This window comes from Dunckerocampus dactyliophorus, chromosome 17, assembly GCF_027744805.1.
Source record: "Dunckerocampus dactyliophorus isolate RoL2022-P2 chromosome 17, RoL_Ddac_1.1, whole genome shotgun sequence".
NCBI classification, from domain to species: Eukaryota; Metazoa; Chordata; class Actinopteri; order Syngnathiformes; family Syngnathidae; genus Dunckerocampus; species Dunckerocampus dactyliophorus.
Genome location: NC_072835.1, coordinates 22,387,157 through 22,404,695, shown reverse-complemented (window position 1 = coordinate 22,404,695; position 17,539 = coordinate 22,387,157). Strand labels below are relative to the sequence as shown.

Genomic DNA, 17,539 nt, shown 5'->3' with positions numbered 1-17,539 from the left:
GGACCCCACTGGGCTCCACAGATGCAGGAAGACGCAAATGAATCATGTGCAGAGCATAAGAGACGGAAGGCTGCAGTTGGGACGAGGGGTTAAAAGGCCTGCGGTAAAGAGTCATGTGACATGTTGTCGCTTGCCGTTGTTTACTGCAGCATGAGGATGGCGGACACGCCCGCTAAGTGCTAGTATGGAATCCCCTCAGGATGGTTTTTAGTCACACGGCAGGAAGCCAACATGTGACATCCCAACAGATAAACATGCCGTTGTTTTGTTCTTTTTTTCCCCCTGGCCCGTACTCACTGTCTTTGGCTCGATGGACTCGGCGGCCGTCGTCATGCCGTCTAAACATTTCCCCACGATGGGCAGGACCTGGCGGTCCAAGTCGGCAAACGTCTTCATGCACACTCCTATCCTCTCGATCCTCTTCTCCTCCATGTCTTGAAGTTTCTGCAAAGCACCCACCAGAAAGCGTTATTGGTTTGGGAATCCGAATTAAAAAAAAAAAATGGGGGGGGGGGGGGCACTTTGAGAAACTTTGCACTTTCTTCTCCCGCTAATGGCAGGACCAATGACTAAATAATGTGATGGAATTTTCCAGAAATCTCTCTACACTTTTACAGTGCAAGAGGTGCAGCTATGTATCATCTTAACAAAGACATGAATACACCGTATTTCCTCAAATAAATGTAACTTGTGTAGGGTACGCCAAATGCAATCGGGGGAATGTGAAAAAAATTCAAAACAATTCTTGCCCAACATTCAGAATTACAAGTGGCCTCATAGCACAAGGAGCAGATAGGAGACATTGCACGAAGGTGTTCATTGCTCTGTGTGCATCACATGAACAAATAACAAGTTTGATGATTATTTTGTGTATTTTGTTTACATTGGTGTTCCAATCCTGGCACGGCGTAGCCATGAAAACCTGTCACTGTGAGTGGGGATTCCCCCGGAAATGAGGTTTTATCCTTGTTTGCATGTATTTTTGTACTTCGGGTTACTATCTTATCGTGATTGTTTAAAGTTCCCCTTCAATTTGGTATTAAATGAATATGCAGACTTAAACCAAAGCTATCGTTAGTGGACAAAAAAAGTCAAGCTTAAATTCAAGCCAGTTAAATGGAAGGATGCCAACATCAGACTGGAATAAAAGATATGTAGGATGTTTACGTCTATTTATTAGTGCTCATGTCAAACTATCACAATGTCACCATGCAAATTCACATTTTTACCTGGAATTACTATAAGATGTAAGAACCAATTAATTATGTTCAATATTTCAAGTTCATTAATATAATAAGGTTTGTTTTCTAAGTTGCAAGAGTACATGAGCGGGTACTTGACTTCAGATCTAATGTCTGAATGGGTGCGCCACTGTAAAAAGTTTGCGAACCACTGCTCTCGTGATTGCCAGGTGGAATGTTTACTTAAATCAGGGGTGTCTACACTTTTTTCCAGGAAGGGCCACATGCTGAAAAACAAAAAGATGCAAAGGCCATGTTTTACACTAAGAAGAAGTTATAAGAAGTTTCCTACCAGAAGTTATATAGTATAATTCAAGAAAAAAAAAAACTCCATTTCCACTTTGTGATATAGGTGAAAAAGTGTATTATTAGTATCATCTTCAGTCTTTCCTCCATTTTTCCCGATTTTTATTACCTCTGCCAAGGTTTGTTTGTTTGTTTGTGTTCTGAGTGGATTTGGATGAAATTTTTATGAATGGGATGTGAAGTAGTTAGCGTACAGCTTGGATTACAGTCTACATTTGCTGTCCTCTCAAAAGAAATCAATACACTTGCAACAAAGGAGAGTACACCCTCGTGTTAAACTGGACTAATCGGGCCCAATTTGGCATGTGGTTGTCGTGTGACTCGTTAGTGTTACAACGTCTCAGGTGCGAATGGGGAGCAGGGGTGTTAAATTTCTCTCGCACTGTCGCATACTGGTCACTCAAAGTTCAACATGGCACCTCGTGACAAAGAATCGTTGCGCTACATAATAAAACATTTGCAGAAATTTAGGGGGTGTACTCACTTTTGTGAGATACTGTATACTCTCTGCAGTTGAGTAACTGACCACTATTTGAGGAAATACCGTAAGTAGTAGCTTTGACATGCCCGTAAGAGCAGAATCTGATGTGTTGTACCTGGAAGATGTTGGGGATCACCGTGTAGTAATGTTCATTCTGCTCCTGATTGAACTTTTGTAGGTAGGACGAGTAATCGCTCTTGCTGTCGGACGCCATCTGGTGCCTGACCTGAGCTTGCTGCCGTGCCTGCAGAAAGAATAACACAGAAATATTATAATGACGCATGTGTACAACAACCGAAAAGCATCTAATAGGGTATCTCTTTGTGTGTATGAGCACTCGTGCATGCACGCTGACACATTTAAACATGACGCTTGAGGCTTGGCAGTAGCAGGGCAGCAGCAAATAGGAGACCCCCTTGGCTGCAGACTGGTGGGATTTTGAGATTTGCAGTTTCGGTGGTCGTCCGGCTAATTTTGGCCTTCTTGCTGGTGTTGACCATTTTGCAGCAAGCGTGGTAGAGCGGGGTTGGGAGGGGAGACGCAGCAGGAGCAGGCCTATTACAGATCCCAGCAGATGGAGATGAGATTATCTCAGCTAGACAGCATGTGCGCTGCCTTTGTGTGCCTGCCCGCGTGTGTGTGTGTGTGTGTGTTTGTATTTACGTGTGGTGTGTGTGCTTGTGCTGCTAAGTAGTCGTATGCTTCCTCTTTCCATCAGATTGGACGGCCAGTCCAACACAAACACTTGTTGCTTCATCATGTTGATGCTAGCATTGATACGAACGTGCTGAAGGATCATTTCAAACCCACACACGCTCCTCACACACACATGTGGCTAAGCAATAGCTGATGTCAGAGAATAAAAAGGCAGGACACATTGGAGTGGAGACAGTCATCACGGACATTAATTCCAGCACAGGAAGCGAGGCGGTTATAATACCTAAGTGGAAAAGTGATATGCAGGATAAAGCTATAAAAAATAAAATTTAAAAAAAGCAGTGCACGTGTGAGCATGCACGGATAAAGTAGTGCAATGCAAAGTGATGAAGTGCACAACAACAAGGTTGCCATGGAGCCCTCCTGGCTAATCATGAAATCATATAGCCAAATCACATCCTGTCTTGGTTTCCTGTTTCCTGTCATTATTGAACGCTGAAGGATCACGGGCAACTCACACTTAATAAGACAGCTACATATTGTTTTATTATTGCACATGTATACTTGAAGACAGTGAGGCAAGCCACTGACGTCGAGAAAGACACATTTGTGTGTGTGTGTGTGTGTGTGTGTGTGTGTGTGTGTGTGTGTGTGTGTGTGTGTTCCCACAGACACTGAGTCCACTGGTCCTACCTTGAGGGAACTTCGCTTCAAGGCATGGCATAAAAATGAAATATACAAACACATACACAAACAAAACAAAAGGATTGTTAGCCGTTGCCAGCTAAACAAGAAGTTGCCATAGAGATGCTTCCTGGTGCACCCCAGTGTGTCATCACTCAAATGGAGAAGCTTAGTAAACAATCAGTTTCAACATTTTACATAAAGGAAAAATATGCCTCTGAAGTCACACGAAAGCAGAGTTTGAACCCTCGTGTACCTCACTAGATGTGTAAAAAAAAAAGGATCGGTATCGGATCGGATTGGATCGGATCGGCAGGACTATAAAAAAAATCGGGGATCGGGACATTACTAGTCATATGTAATATTGTGGTCACTGGGCATCAGTAATGTTACGTACTTTGATGAGACATTCTCTTACATTACATTGCCTTAACACTATATTGTATTTGTACTTTATTTATCCCACAGCGGGGAAATTTACTTATTTATACTTACTTATTTATATGGAGTCAGCCATGGCATGTCCGATATGATATGAGTCAAATAAAGGTTTTCCTCCCATTCCATGTGGAAGCGATAAGAGGTAGATAATTTTGACTTGTCACTTGCATGCTCAGAAGGTGGGGGATATCTGGGATGTGAATCCAAACCCCAAATTGAGGGATCTGCTCGCCAGAGGAGGCGAGGGACCCATTAGAGGTTTGCCTCAACGCCAGAATAAAAACCGCAAAGGCCTCAACTTTAATAAAATAACGTTGCTGACAATAACAGTCATGGGTGCGTAACTTGTCAAAACAAACCCACGTGGCATGGAAATCTTTCTTCTTCTGGGCCCCAATTTGAATGTTTTGGAGCAAACTCCTCTGCTGTAGACGTAAGACTATGTTGCCAGATGGTATGGTTTTGTATTTTAGAATGCAAGGACACTGCGTGGGGCTCGATGCGTGCTTCCGTGTCATGAGCCTCGTACAGTCGCGCTTCAAGACATGCATTTACGGTGTTACGCGGGACAACGCAGCTCTTGTTTGCAGGATACTTCCTTGCGTCCTCCCAGCTAAGTTCAACTAAGTTAGCATAAGCCCGCTGAAGCTGTTTGGCAGCTACGTCCACAGAGCTGAAAGGGTCTTTATTCCTGCCTATATTTGCATAATAATCGGGTCTGAACTGTGTCAACTCGGAGCCTGACCCCCTGGCTCCGGCAGCTAAGGAAGGGGTGAGAGCACGCGCTGCTGACCCATGATGCCTTGCAGGCGTGGGAGCTGTGTGTGTGTGTGAGGGCTCTTTAAATTGGATGTGACAACAGGAAGTCCTGAGAATATGACAAGCGCCACATTGAAGAGAGAAGACCCCGCTTCAATGGCATATGAGGCCAAAAGCCAGGGGCAGGCAGGGGGCGTGTATGCCAAAGAAGATGACGAGAGGCATGTATGGACAACCAGCAGTTTGGCACATACCTTTTCCACATCAGCCTTAGTCACGTTGATGTCAGCATCCATCCTCTCAAAGTACTGCTGTGCTTTGTCTGCCTCTTTGCAATCACGCTCAAACTTCCTTTTGCACTGAAAAGAAGACAGGAACCCAATTCAGAATCATGGCAAGCACTGTGGCCATTCTTTGGAGGCAGGAAACGCGCCGATAAAAGCCTTTTTCTCAATGCGCAAGGTGACCTTTTCATGAGCATACTCATGCGTCACATATACATTTCAGATACAGTCCTGTACGCAACATGGCTCATTTTATGACACAGTGGCAGCCTGCAGATTAAACAAATGTTCATAGTGGTCATTTGTGTCCACAAAAACAAGCATTCATTTGGAACAATCGACAGTTTGTTGTGCCTATCTGCTTCACGCACAAAGAGATCATTGAAAGCAAACACACAAGTCGAGGAGGACGCGCCGGCAATGCATGGCCGTCACACAGACCCCTGTCAGAAAAGGGGGTGGGGCTTTAGATAAGAAGTGGTGTTCTGTGAAAGCTCTAGACTAAAGCGAACAGAAGTGACACTGCCGCATCTGCTCTCGTCGACTTCGCCACAGTGTGGACCGTGACTGTACTGAATTACACGCTGGAAATAAACACAGTGGACCCCTCAACACGGACGGATTTGTTTAGTGTCATTTTAACCACACTTATTTAAATAAGTTGTCATGTATTATGTTAATTAAACAATTATTTTGTTGCAGTGCTCAAACTTTCACTCTCAAACAATAAAAATAAAATACTTTGTAATATAAATGATCAAAATATGAAAAGAAAAAAATATGTCTATAAAAGAAATTTAAATACAATTACACGCTATATAGAATAATTACTTTTATTTACTAAAACAAAAATAATCCTTAATTTAACAATTAAAAATCTATCAATATTAAATATTTCAATGTATACATTTATAAACACATAGAAATTATTTTGGCCGTTGTACGGGGGGTTTCTGAGGGTGCGCTGTGCGATGCTGAGCTACAAGTGCCACAGCTGCACATTTGTGGTGTCACTCACCGATTCCAGCTGTTTCCACGAGCACTCGATGTGCTGCTGTGCTTTGCGGCCATCGTGAAAGTGCTGTTGGAAGAACGAAAAAACACAAATATAAATGCCATTCACAGGCTTACTTGTCCTGACATAATGAGGATAACATTTCCCGTAACCCTCCCCGCTACAACGTGAGTTTTATCAATATTAATCACATGATAATGGCAGGGGGGAATAAAGTAGGACAAACACGACTGTATGAACAGCACATAATAAATATATATGACCTCATTCCCCACAAGCTTAACTTTGAGAGATTTGTACGAGCTTGAGCAGATGGCTGCGATTCAATTTGATTAAAGAGCAGCCAGAACAAATCCTGCCAGAAACACACACACAGACTGAACACGTCTGCACCCTTCAAACAGCCTATCAACGTTGCATTCACTAATTGTTTGTTTTACGTCATATGCATTTTGGAAAACTACCAGAGATGATTTCAATCGGTATAAAAACTTTGCAGAATAAACCTACGTGGAGGAAGTCAAAAGACATTAAACACCAAATTTCCAAGGATGTTTGGGTTGGTTGGCAAGCAGGATTACGCGACAATTACTTAACATACTTCCACAAAACTTGGTGGAGGGGCATGGGTCAAGACAGTTTTATTTTTGGGGCGGTTGATCCTTGTCAAGGAATGTTTATTGAGAATTTTTTGGCCGTTGCAACATTTACCCAGTGAAAATAAAAGAAACCTTATTGTTTCCATTTGCCAAGACTGCCAATGCTGTCGCCCTTGGTTACGCCATGTGTGGAACTTTGGATCAGTGGCTTGAGCTGAATATCGATGGTACGACACAATAGCAGGCCCAGGGAAAGCGGTTGCTTCTACAAAGTAAGTTTTACAAATGCATCGCATTTTGTGATTTGTAGGGGTGTCACGAGACGAGACGATGCACGAGATTGGTTCCATGGGAACAAGACGAGATTTTAACATTCATTTCAAGAAAAGTACAATGAACTTTTTTTTTTTTTACCGAGTCACATAACAATGTGGGTTTTGAAATGTTTGCTGTCCCACAAATTGACACTAAAAGATATTGTCTACATTTTCTGAGACCAAATACTGTTACTATATATGATAATAATATCTATCATCTTTCACTCTGTAAAGTTGTGAAATTGCTGTTTGTGACCAGTATTTTCTCACAGGCAATTCGTACTGTCTAACGTTTGCAGCATTTCTTAAAGAGCAGCCTTTCTTTGGCGGTGTATGAAACTACACTCTGTGAACCCTAGGGTTGGGCATCTAGTCTCAAACATTGATGTGAACCGGGACTAACGTTACGATTCTCGCGGGATCGTTCAACTTTCGTTCAACACCAATGAAAAAGAAGCTGGCGAGCACCAACGAAGAAGAAGCGGCTACAAAGTTTGGCTTAACTTCAAAAAGAGCGATAGGCTCGTTTGCAACACAATGATATCATGCAAAGGAGAATGCACGACAAACATGATTAAACACCTTCTCATTCATGGTGTAGAAAGAACACAGTGCCCCGTCATTCATGCGCTACGTCAGACTTCCTCTAAGCAGTCAGACTCACTGAAGTCAACAATAAATGATGTTGGCCTCATGCCAATGTAACTGAGGGTTTCAGGATGCCCACTGATGTCGTGGAAGTTCGGTGTAAATACAGGACAGGAAGTACGACTGCAGGGTACAAATTTATTCATGTGTATTCAGTTTAGCAAAGGTCAAGAGACCTTCTCAACTCACACAAACCCCTGTCCAGCCTTCAAAATAAGAGCGCTTTGCACTACCTCCTGTTTACTCCGGTAAGAAAATAATATTAAAATATTCATGGGGAATTTCAGACATTTCATCCAAACAGAACTCTGGTTAGCGCCCTCATTTACACCATACATACCTTTATGACCCTGCCTCTTGGAAGCATCAGAATAGAGAATCGTTAGGAAATGGAATCCAAACACGGACTTGAAATCGGAAGCGGAATCGTTCAAATTGAAACGATGCTCTATCCTAGTGAGTGTTGACTGTCGGTGTGTATTTTTTTTCCCAAATGGGTTGAGGTGGGCAAGTTCGTTTTGTTTATGTTGCCACCATCCATCCATCCATTTTTTCCACTTATCCGGGTCCAGCTTGCGGGGGCAGCAGTCTCAATAGGAAAGCCCAGATTTCCCCCGCCGCCTCTTCCAGTTCCACCAGGAGAACACCAAGGCGTTCCCAGGCCAGCTGTGAGACATAATCCCTCCAGCATGTCCTAGGTCTGCCCCTCCTCCCAGCCGGGCGTGCCCGAACCACCTCAGCTGGCTCCTCTCGATATGAAAGGGCAGTTGCTACTCACCCTAGTGTTGTAAAGTTGCTACTACACTTTCCAACAAATTCGGCATACTGACTTGTTTTGTGTTGATGGGCTCACCTCGCTCATTATTAACATTTCCACACAGGAGCTGTGGCATTTGGCTTTGGAAACATCTTTTCGCCCTCCTAATTTTTACGACATTACCTTGCATTGCTCCTCACAAGGCTCCAGTTTTTGACTGTGTGTATGCTAGCCACCCTCCTCCACCCCGCAGAGACAAAGCGACTGTATGACTGACAAGAGGTGTCACTCTGTCTCACAACATCTTAAGCTGTTGTTCTATGAAGTGTCTAGGTCAGGGGTGTCAAACTCGTGCCATGGAGGGCCGAGACACTGCAGGTTTTCTTTGCAGCCTGTCACTAAAGCACGTGATTTTAATGATCAACACCTTCAGGTTGAGGGAAGGAGCTCATCAATTAAATCACCTGCTGAAGAAACTGGTTGGAGAGCACACCTGCAGTGTCTCGGCCCTCCAGGGCACGAGTTTGACACATGTGGTCTAGGTGCTGAACTAATGCACAGGGTGAACCCTCTTTCTGCCTGTTTGGAGGCGAGGAAAATAGACGCATGCATATGCCAATTATGGAGGCTTATCATGTGAGTTTTATTTCTCAATGAGAAATCTCGTCACATTTTGGTCGTGACACCTTTAGTGATTTGTGCAAACTCATGAGACGACAATACAAATCTCAGCTACACCGTTTTGGCGAGTCCCACTTCCCTTTTCCTGAGGTTTTTAGGGAAGCTGGCGAAAACAAGGAAGTGCTCAAATGTTTCAGAGGAAGTATTTGACTGCAAGCAGAACACACTGTGGAGCTGCTCAAGTCCTGTCACGTGCACAATGTCAGCTACTTAGGAGCATGGCCTTCATTTTCACTCAATAATGACTAAGATAAAGGCTGATACAGTAAATCAGCCTCTTACCCGCTGACTTCATTGTGCGTGTGTGGAGCGTTCCTACAAGCAAATGTTTCCCCATTACGGCATTTACGGAAAATATCTTCATGCCACGTTTCCAAAACGTGAATCAATACCGATGAAGCAACCTCATTGCGATCACAACATTCTGAAAACAATTACAGCAAATTTTGACAGACAAAAGAATACTTCGCTGGGAGTTTAGCTGTGTACGTCTTGCTATTATGCAAGAACCGCCCCCCCGGGGCGCCCTCCAGGTTATCAGACTGGACCAGAGGCGTGATGGAATGCCAGCATGGATCTCAGAGGCGACTATTTATCCTCTAGTACTCTGCACTCATCCACACAAGCTATTACAGGCCTCCAACACAGAAGATGCAAACGTGTGCCAGGAAGTACAGTGCAAACTCCAAATCTAACTTCTAAAATGGGTTCAATACTGGGACTGACTGGGACGGCAATAACCAGACTGAAAAGTTCTCATTTCGCCTCATTTTGCTGCTAAATGAATGCAGACTCGGCCACCTGAAACAAGTGCTTGCAAGTAACATCTTGTAATTCTCGACTGAGGAACACAGGAGCTATTAGCCATTTAGGATGAGCTAAAACTCTTCATCAAGAATTTGTCCAGACCTTCGGAAACCCGCTGGAGATAGTGGACTGTCACTGAGAGTGTCCCGAGTAGTCCAAGCCATAAATTTTGCCATAAATTAGCCGCATCACTGTACAAGCCGCAGGGTTCACGGCAAGAGAAAAAAGTAGCGGCTTATACAGCAGAAATTCTGGTAATAAGATTTTTAGTTCCTATGTTGAGAGCGTAAATGGAGTCTGGGATCAACAAAATAGAAAATCAGAAAATCAGTTTTTCAAGGTTTTAGGGTAGATCCCACCCGTATTTTATTCTGTGAGGGGAGGCTCACTGTGAAAAGCCCTTCTCTAAACTGTTGCAATTGTGAAAACTTCATTAGCTGTACATGCAATGTTTTAAGTAACCTTCTTAAATCAGGGTTTCCCAAAATGGGCTGCAAGTCAGTTGTTGTTTTTTTACCACGTTGAATTCCAATGTGTATGTCAATCAGGGCCAATCAATCTTCCACTGTACACATCCGCATGCAGGCAGGCCAAAGTTCTAACAGGACTTTGTTGACATGACATGGTGCATAGGAATGTGCACCTCCCCCACACCTCCACCTCCCCCACTCCTGTCAACACATAAAAATCCCTCTAAACTGCAACAAATCATCGCAGAAAGAGAGGCGATAAGGGTGATAAAAGATTGCATCAAGACTCCCCACGCTTGGAACGTTATGCACTGCTGATGTCACTGAGGTTATTTTAATTGTGTGTGTGCAGCGACAAAGGAGGAGGCTGTTTTTTTATTAACCTGCTGAACATTAAAAAATATATAATTTAACAAGAAAATCAGCAGTAATCAGCAGTAATACAAAAATAAAGTCAAAAGAGAGTAACATTATAATATTATTATATTATTTTTAGATGTATAGAGTTGAAATATTAAAGAAAAATACATGTTTTTTTTATTGTAATACAGTATTATGAGAAACAAACAAAACTAATTATTTTTGGAAAATTAGGTTGTGGAAAAAGTTATAGTATTACGTGAATAAAGTCAAAATATTATGGGTATAAAGTCATAACTGAGAATAAAATTTACAAGAGTAAAATTGAAACAGTTGGAAATAAAAAAAAAACAGCAGAAATGGAAAAAAACAGCTGTAATTTTACGAGAAACTCTGTAATGTTATGAGGAAAAATAATGTCATTTTAGTTGCATACAGTTGAAATATTAAAGGAAAAATATGTTACTTTTTTAAAAGTCTGAATATCATAAGAAACGAACTAAACAAAATAAAGTAATTATTGGAAAATTAGGTTGTAAATTCGGTTATACTGTTACAAGAATAGAGTCCAAATATTATGGGTATAAAATCATAACTACGAGAAGTAAAAACATTTACAAGAAGAAACTTGAAATAGTTGGAAAATTTAAACAATAGCCAAAACAATAGCCAAAATGAAAAAACTGAGAATAAAGTCAAAATATTAAGAAAAAAAGCTGTATTCTAGTGAGGAAAGAACATTTGCAATTTCACCAGACGAAATTTGTAATATTATGCAGAAAAATAATGTCATTTTAGTAGCATAGAGTTATACAATATAAAAATACATTCATTTTTAAAAGTTGCAATATGTGAAACAGATGAAACAAAATAACTTAATTAATTTTCTTAGTTAATTTTTGGAAAAAATGGTTGCAGAAAAAGTTATAATATGGGGTGAAATCTAAATATTATGTATATAAAGTCATAATATTACAAAAAGAAAATGTATAAAGATTATTTCAGAAGAAAGTTGAAATATTTGGCAAATATAAAAAACAGCAAAAATGGGGGAAAAGAGCCGAATGTGAAGTTGATATTAATAAAAGGCAAAAAATGTCTCCTTTATCACAAAGCGGAGATGCTTTTTTTTTTTTAATACAAAGTATCAAAGTAGCCTTTACATCCTTTCATTTTCCACTCGGTAGAAAAAGTTTAGACACCCCTGCTTTAAGCGCTTGTGGATGAGGCCGGTATGCACAGCACCAACGCTTTGTGGTTCAGATGTTTACATGCTAATTCCGTACTTCCTGATTTTCAGCTGAATAGGATGTCACTTTATGTGTGTGTGCAAACCCCAACATGAACGGAACAGCAGTCACGTTTAAGTATCTTAATCAGTCATTCAATGGAGATGACACCTCACTAAGCCTGGTGAGGATAGCACTTTGCTGACAGAACACCTTCTAATCATTCATCATCATAATCCCAATCCAGAGGAGCATATTTAAAACTCCTATGCTGTCCTTCATGGACCTGGCCAGGGAACAAGCAACGTATTGTCGCAGGGAAGCCAAGGTTTTGTGCAATTGTGTCATCTTGTTTCTTTCTGGGGCCTGTTATAATCCAAAACTAATTAAATATGCTTGTATAACATATTAAATCCAGTAGCCTGACCTGTGTGATGTTGTGAAAACAAGTGCTCTCTCTCTCTCTCTCTCTCTCTCCCTCTCTGGAAAGCCTTTAGGACAACATTGTTGGCCTCACCTTGTATGCGGAAATGAGCTTCACTCCTTCCTTTTGGACGAACCAGTCTAATAATCTCACAACAAAGTCAATGAAGGTCGCTGATAATGGACCTTCCTCGGTTCTCTTATTTTTTTTGTTGCCTCCGCTCACATGGTGTTCGTTGTTGTTAGGGAGTGTCACGAGACCCTCAGTTCACGAGACGATACGATAGATTGGGGCTGCGAGAACGAGATCAGGCAAGATTTTGACATAACTTTTAAGAAAAGTACAATGAAAAAATATAAAAATATGTGATGTATTTAATTTCTACTACTTCTGCACTCTGTGTATGCTAGCGGCCCCGCCTCCACCCACCGAGACAAAGAGACAGTATTGTATTGTTCTATGGAACAAATGCGCAAAGGTGCTGAAACCAATGCACAGCGTGGACCCTCTTCCTGGCTGTTTGGAGGAATGCACATGGAAATTTATTGAGGCCGGAAAAATGACCAAGTTCATTTTCACTAATTGTGTGATTAATTAATTATCGTGTCCACGAGACATTTTTTTTCTGAACGAGAAATCTTGTCACATTCTACAAGTACTCGTGCGAGCTCTTATGACACAAGATCTTGTGACAGCCCTCAGTAATATGAGTGTAAAGGACCGTAGGAGTGTTATGGCATGTCAGAGCGCTCTATTAATGTAAAAAAAAATGAATTTAGAAGCTTTAAACCTGTTTTTTATGCTCCAAGTATGAAAATATTCAATTTATGAATAAGGGATCCTACTTTTTCATTTATCATGGTCGGGTCTGGAACTAATGAACCATGATGAACGAGCAGTTACTGTACTTGGATTGCAATTCCTCACGATGCTACACTCTGACTGACAAACGGGCTCACTCCGTTCATGCTGTTGTTCTACGGAACAAACGTGCCAAGTTGTTGAAACCAATGCACAGAGTGAGTCACTAATAATATAAAAGTGAGTGAGTCACTAATAATATAAAAAAAATTGATTTAGCAAGTACATACTCTGTGTATGCTAGCGTCCCTGCCTCCACCCAGCGAGACACAGACTGTGTGACTGATAAAATGGCTCACTCTGTTCATACCATTGTTCTATGGAGCAAACGTGCCAAGGTGCTGAAACCAATGCACGTTTGGAGGCGAGAGGTGAGGATAACTAATCTTGTGAGATCTTGTGACACCCCTGGTTGTTGTGCTTTGGCCCTGTAGAACTAAAACTGACTGGACTTGTGAGGGTCTTCATCTCCGGTGTAGCTCAGCACAAATGTGTATGACGAGCTTTGGAGCCAAGACGCTTGTGTTTTTTTATGTGGTCAACTTCACAAGCGTTGACTATCCTTAGGAGTGTCGTAATTATGCAGAAAGAAATCTGAACACTTGACAGAGAACGGTACAGATGAAATGATGCATTTTTTCCAATTCACAAAGGCTTGCAGACCCCCTCCCCCTGCTACGGGACCACTGCAACATGCACAGAGTGTCAAATCTAGACTGATTGCTAGTCATAACCCAGGGCAACGCTGATGTCAACAGCGAACATACACTAAAAAAAAAAAGGTCACTGTGCCTTTGAAGCCCTCTGGTTTTGGTTTTCCACTCCAGTTCCCTCAGCTGGAGCTTCCGTGACACGAGAGTCCACAGCAGATTTTTTCTTTTTTCCATAAAGTACATTTTCCAGCTGGGTAGATATCTCTCAGCTCTCCTGCAACTCTTTTCTGACTTAATGAGCGCCGAGCAGTGATTTATGAATCATGCACAGCAGCAACATGACTCCCTCCATTGTTTGAATAATGTATACAGAGCACCGCTTTTGTCAAATTTGGATTGAAATATCTAAGACTGCACTGCACTGAAAGCACCGTTAGACTCAAGTCGGTCACGTTCTGCACTTCTGGCAAGCCTCTGAGCGATGCTATATTTACTCAAGCATGACCTCAGTGCAGGGTGACGAGAGCGTGCTCATGAAATGGGCTTCTTAATTCCGTGTGGAATATCTCGCACACAGACTGAGTACAATATCTGTGGTATGTTGACAAGGCAACAACTTAAGCCTGAATTATGCTCCAGAGCCTCGGAGCTGCGGACTGCAGAGCTGTGATTGGTCAGCTTTTCTTCGTAAATCATTTCCGGTCCTTCCCCTCTCAGGAGAGCGTCCGCAGTAATAACAGAACCAATGGGGCAAGTCTGAGCAAGAAGTCCGAAAATATGAGCACCTATATGATAGGGGTGTCACGAGACAGACAAGTACACAAGACGACAGCAGTGAGCTGGCATTGTTCAACTACAAGCTGAAACTACTACAGCTGACACCCCTATGGAAATGCCGCACGTTAGACAGTGTCTGCTGAAACCCCCGCTATATAATACTTCGTCATGTCTCTCCTCTGCTTAAAAATTGGCCATTTTGTACTACTACCCCGGAAGCAAAGTAGCTAGTCAAAGAAAAAAGACGGTTGTTGTTGCTCACGCTCAGGAAAACACTGCCACCTAAGCGTAGCGTTACCTTTCGCTAGCGGCCTGAGGCGTTGTGAGCGAGTGTGTGGTGAAGCTAGTCGCTAGCCGCTGTGGTGTGGCGAGGTGTCACTACGGCATGTAACGTAGTTCTTTGGTGTAACAATGTTAATAACAATAATACCAGTGTCGCTGTAGCTTGGTTAATATGCAGGTCACATTATGTAAATGGAGCGTTGTTGGCAGGTTTTTTCATAAGACTGTATAGGCGGAATAGGTGCATCCCATTAAGTGCATTCTTAGCCCGTTTTTAAATGCTTTTAGGCGCCAAAACAACATTTTCATGTCAACAAACAAATCCAAAAAGGTTTGCATCCGTTTTCAGTTGAAAATGGTCTTGTGTAAATCTGCCCCCGAGACCTTACTCTTACCGATTTCCTCTCGGCCTTGATCTCCTGCAGGTAGCGCGAAAGCTCAGTGATGATCTGTGACGTTAAGTTCTCGGCAATCACCTCGTGTTGCCCCGCATAGTCGTTGAGTTCGTTGAGCGTGGTCAGGAAGGCTCGACAGAATGTGTACCTGGCGGAACATAGTCAAATAGCCATCTCATTCAAGAGGAAACATGGTAGTTGAGTGAGGTCACGGTGTTGTAGCTTACTTGCTTTCTTCTTCTTCTCGAGAGTTCTTCTTGGGTTGGTACTTCTTTGATAAATTTCTGTAAGGACAAAGGATAGCGCTAAATAAAGATGGCTGCCACACCATTGCCATTATCTGTCTCTCGACACACACGGCCCCTTGTGGACCTGCCAGCGCTCAATGCTAGTCAATTCCGCAGAGCGCTTCCTGCTCCAGCTACGACATCTCCATCCTTCTCCTCGTCAGGTCATAAATTATTGCCCCCCATCTCCCACCCAACAGAGGTTAAACACAGAACCAGTCACCAGAAACAAGCATGCTTTTTCTAATGTGGCCTTGTTGTGACTCCGGCTTAGCGGCACCAGATGAGGGATGAGAAAAGGGACGCTGTCTTTCATGGATGTTCATGCTAACATGCACACAACGCTGGAACAGTGTACAGTGGAATTACAGAGACTCGTTGTCAAGAACAAAATTATGGAGAACAATACTTGTCAAGACGTGTATTACTAAATGATGCACAAGACATGGGGGGGAAAAATCCATGTAACATGCGTCTGCACTCAATCCAGCTTAATCTGCGCTCATCCCCGACGCCTCTGTTCCCTGCTGGTGTGTGCGTGCACTGTTGCTAGGCAGATATACTACTCCAGCTCTCCCCGAATCGTCCTCTAATTATAGCACAAGTCACTCAAGCGCCAGTAGATGACATCTGTCAGATTGCTGGTCCGCTCACCTAAACATATACATATTTTGAAGAAATATACCAAAATAAAGCACTGTTAGTGCAATATTTAGGTACAAAAGATGAGTTGTGAATTATTTTCAAGTGGAAATTGGGGGGGGTTGGGGGGTGGTCAGTAATGCATTGCTCTGCACTGTGTGAAGTAGAAGCATTGTGCATGTTTACACCAATGCCATTGCAAGAGGATTATTTGTGGATTAGTGCAGCGTGTGGCTGGTATGCTAGCTGCTTGGAAATGCAAGGGATGCATTTAACCTACACCAGACCGCTAATCATCAGTAAATTCAGAGCTAAAAGCCAAGCCATGTTAGAAAGACCAATTCTTGCCCACAAAATGTTGAAATAAAAGGATTGCTTTTTCAGAATCAGTATCAAGTATCCAGTAGTTCGCTCAGTATGAAGAATTTCTCCTGGTGGGTTGGTGCAAGAATAAAAAAGTATTGAATAGTATTGAGGGTACAAATATACTGATATATTATGCATGTTTAGAGCAGAGAACACTTTTTCATGAAAGTAGTAGTAGTTGTCATATTTTCTGCAACTACTTGAATATTTTGGGGGCAAAGGGTAGGCAGGGAGCGCATGTCACTGCACACTAGTAGTCCTATTATCTCAAGCGGACTTAAATCTACAGAAAAAAGAGGACAAGTCTGTTGGGATTTGCCAAAAGGCGGTTGCTATGGCAATGCAGCATTGGTATTGGCTAGTCAGTATAGCATTGGGGGGGGGGGCTGCTTTGGAGTCCATACTTGGAGCATTACCCATATTGCCAGGCCTCTTTAAAGATGACTAATGGAGGAGAGGGGGGGTAATCTCCCACTGTGTTAGCATGCCTTAGGAAGGGTTGCTCATGCACTCGTTGTAAATGGCTAGCCGAGGGGGGCGGGGGGTTGGCGGAGCACAAATCTGGGTCAGACCAGGGGTACATAATGCTGATACCTACATGTCACTATGGAAACGCAAGCTCCGCCCCAACTTCACAAGCAACCCCCCCCCCAACCACACACGCAGACTTCCTCTTGCCTGAAGCAGAAGTCAACAACAGACATGCGTGAGGAGAATGAGAGGAGAATCCTGCACTCCTGCACGTATTAAGTATTGGTTTCACTCTGCACTTGGGGTGGAGCAGAGGGTCACAGGTCAAGGTCAACTACGAAACAAGCTGCTACAGCTTCACTCTTCTTGTTTCCTTCAGGGGAGATTCATTTGCTCAGTTCAAATACTCACCTAATTTGTTTTGCATAGTTGCTTTCTATCTCTGACCTCTCCTTGACAAATTTGGTGTACCGCTCCACAAACTCGATCCCCCACTGCGTATGCTTCTCCAAATTGTCAAATTGATCCTGCATGAAAGAAGAAGAAGCGGTGATTAATGCCGATCACATAAAGTGCTAACTGTAATAACGTGCGATGCAAACTCAAGTTCCACGACACGGCTTTCAAATGTTAGTGAGACACTGC

At 42.6% G+C, this 17,539-nt stretch overlaps 1 protein-coding gene across 25 annotated transcripts in view; it reads right to left on the bottom strand.

The window, feature by feature from the left end:
* LOC129170439 (formin-binding protein 1) overlaps positions 1 to 17,539 on the bottom strand; it is a 48,383-nt gene that overhangs the window by 16,196 nt on the left and 14,648 nt on the right. For 17 of the 25 annotated variants that reach the window (XM_054758017.1, XM_054758007.1, XM_054758011.1 and 14 more), the window contains exons 2-9: positions 17,306 to 17,421; positions 15,356 to 15,412; positions 15,129 to 15,276; positions 5,872 to 5,934; positions 4,824 to 4,928; positions 3,379 to 3,393; positions 2,144 to 2,272; positions 298 to 444 (exon numbers count right to left, since the gene is read on the bottom strand). In XM_054758017.1, the coding sequence (XP_054613992.1) occupies positions 298 to 444; positions 2,144 to 2,272; positions 3,379 to 3,393; positions 4,824 to 4,928; positions 5,872 to 5,934; positions 15,129 to 15,276; positions 15,356 to 15,412; positions 17,306 to 17,421 (780 nt within the window). The remainder of the gene's footprint in view (positions 1 to 297; positions 445 to 2,143; positions 2,273 to 3,378; positions 3,394 to 4,823; positions 4,929 to 5,871; positions 5,935 to 15,128; positions 15,277 to 15,355; positions 15,413 to 17,305; positions 17,422 to 17,539) is intronic. The other 8 variants (XM_054758010.1, XM_054758018.1, XM_054758027.1 and 5 more) reach the window with 1 other exon arrangement.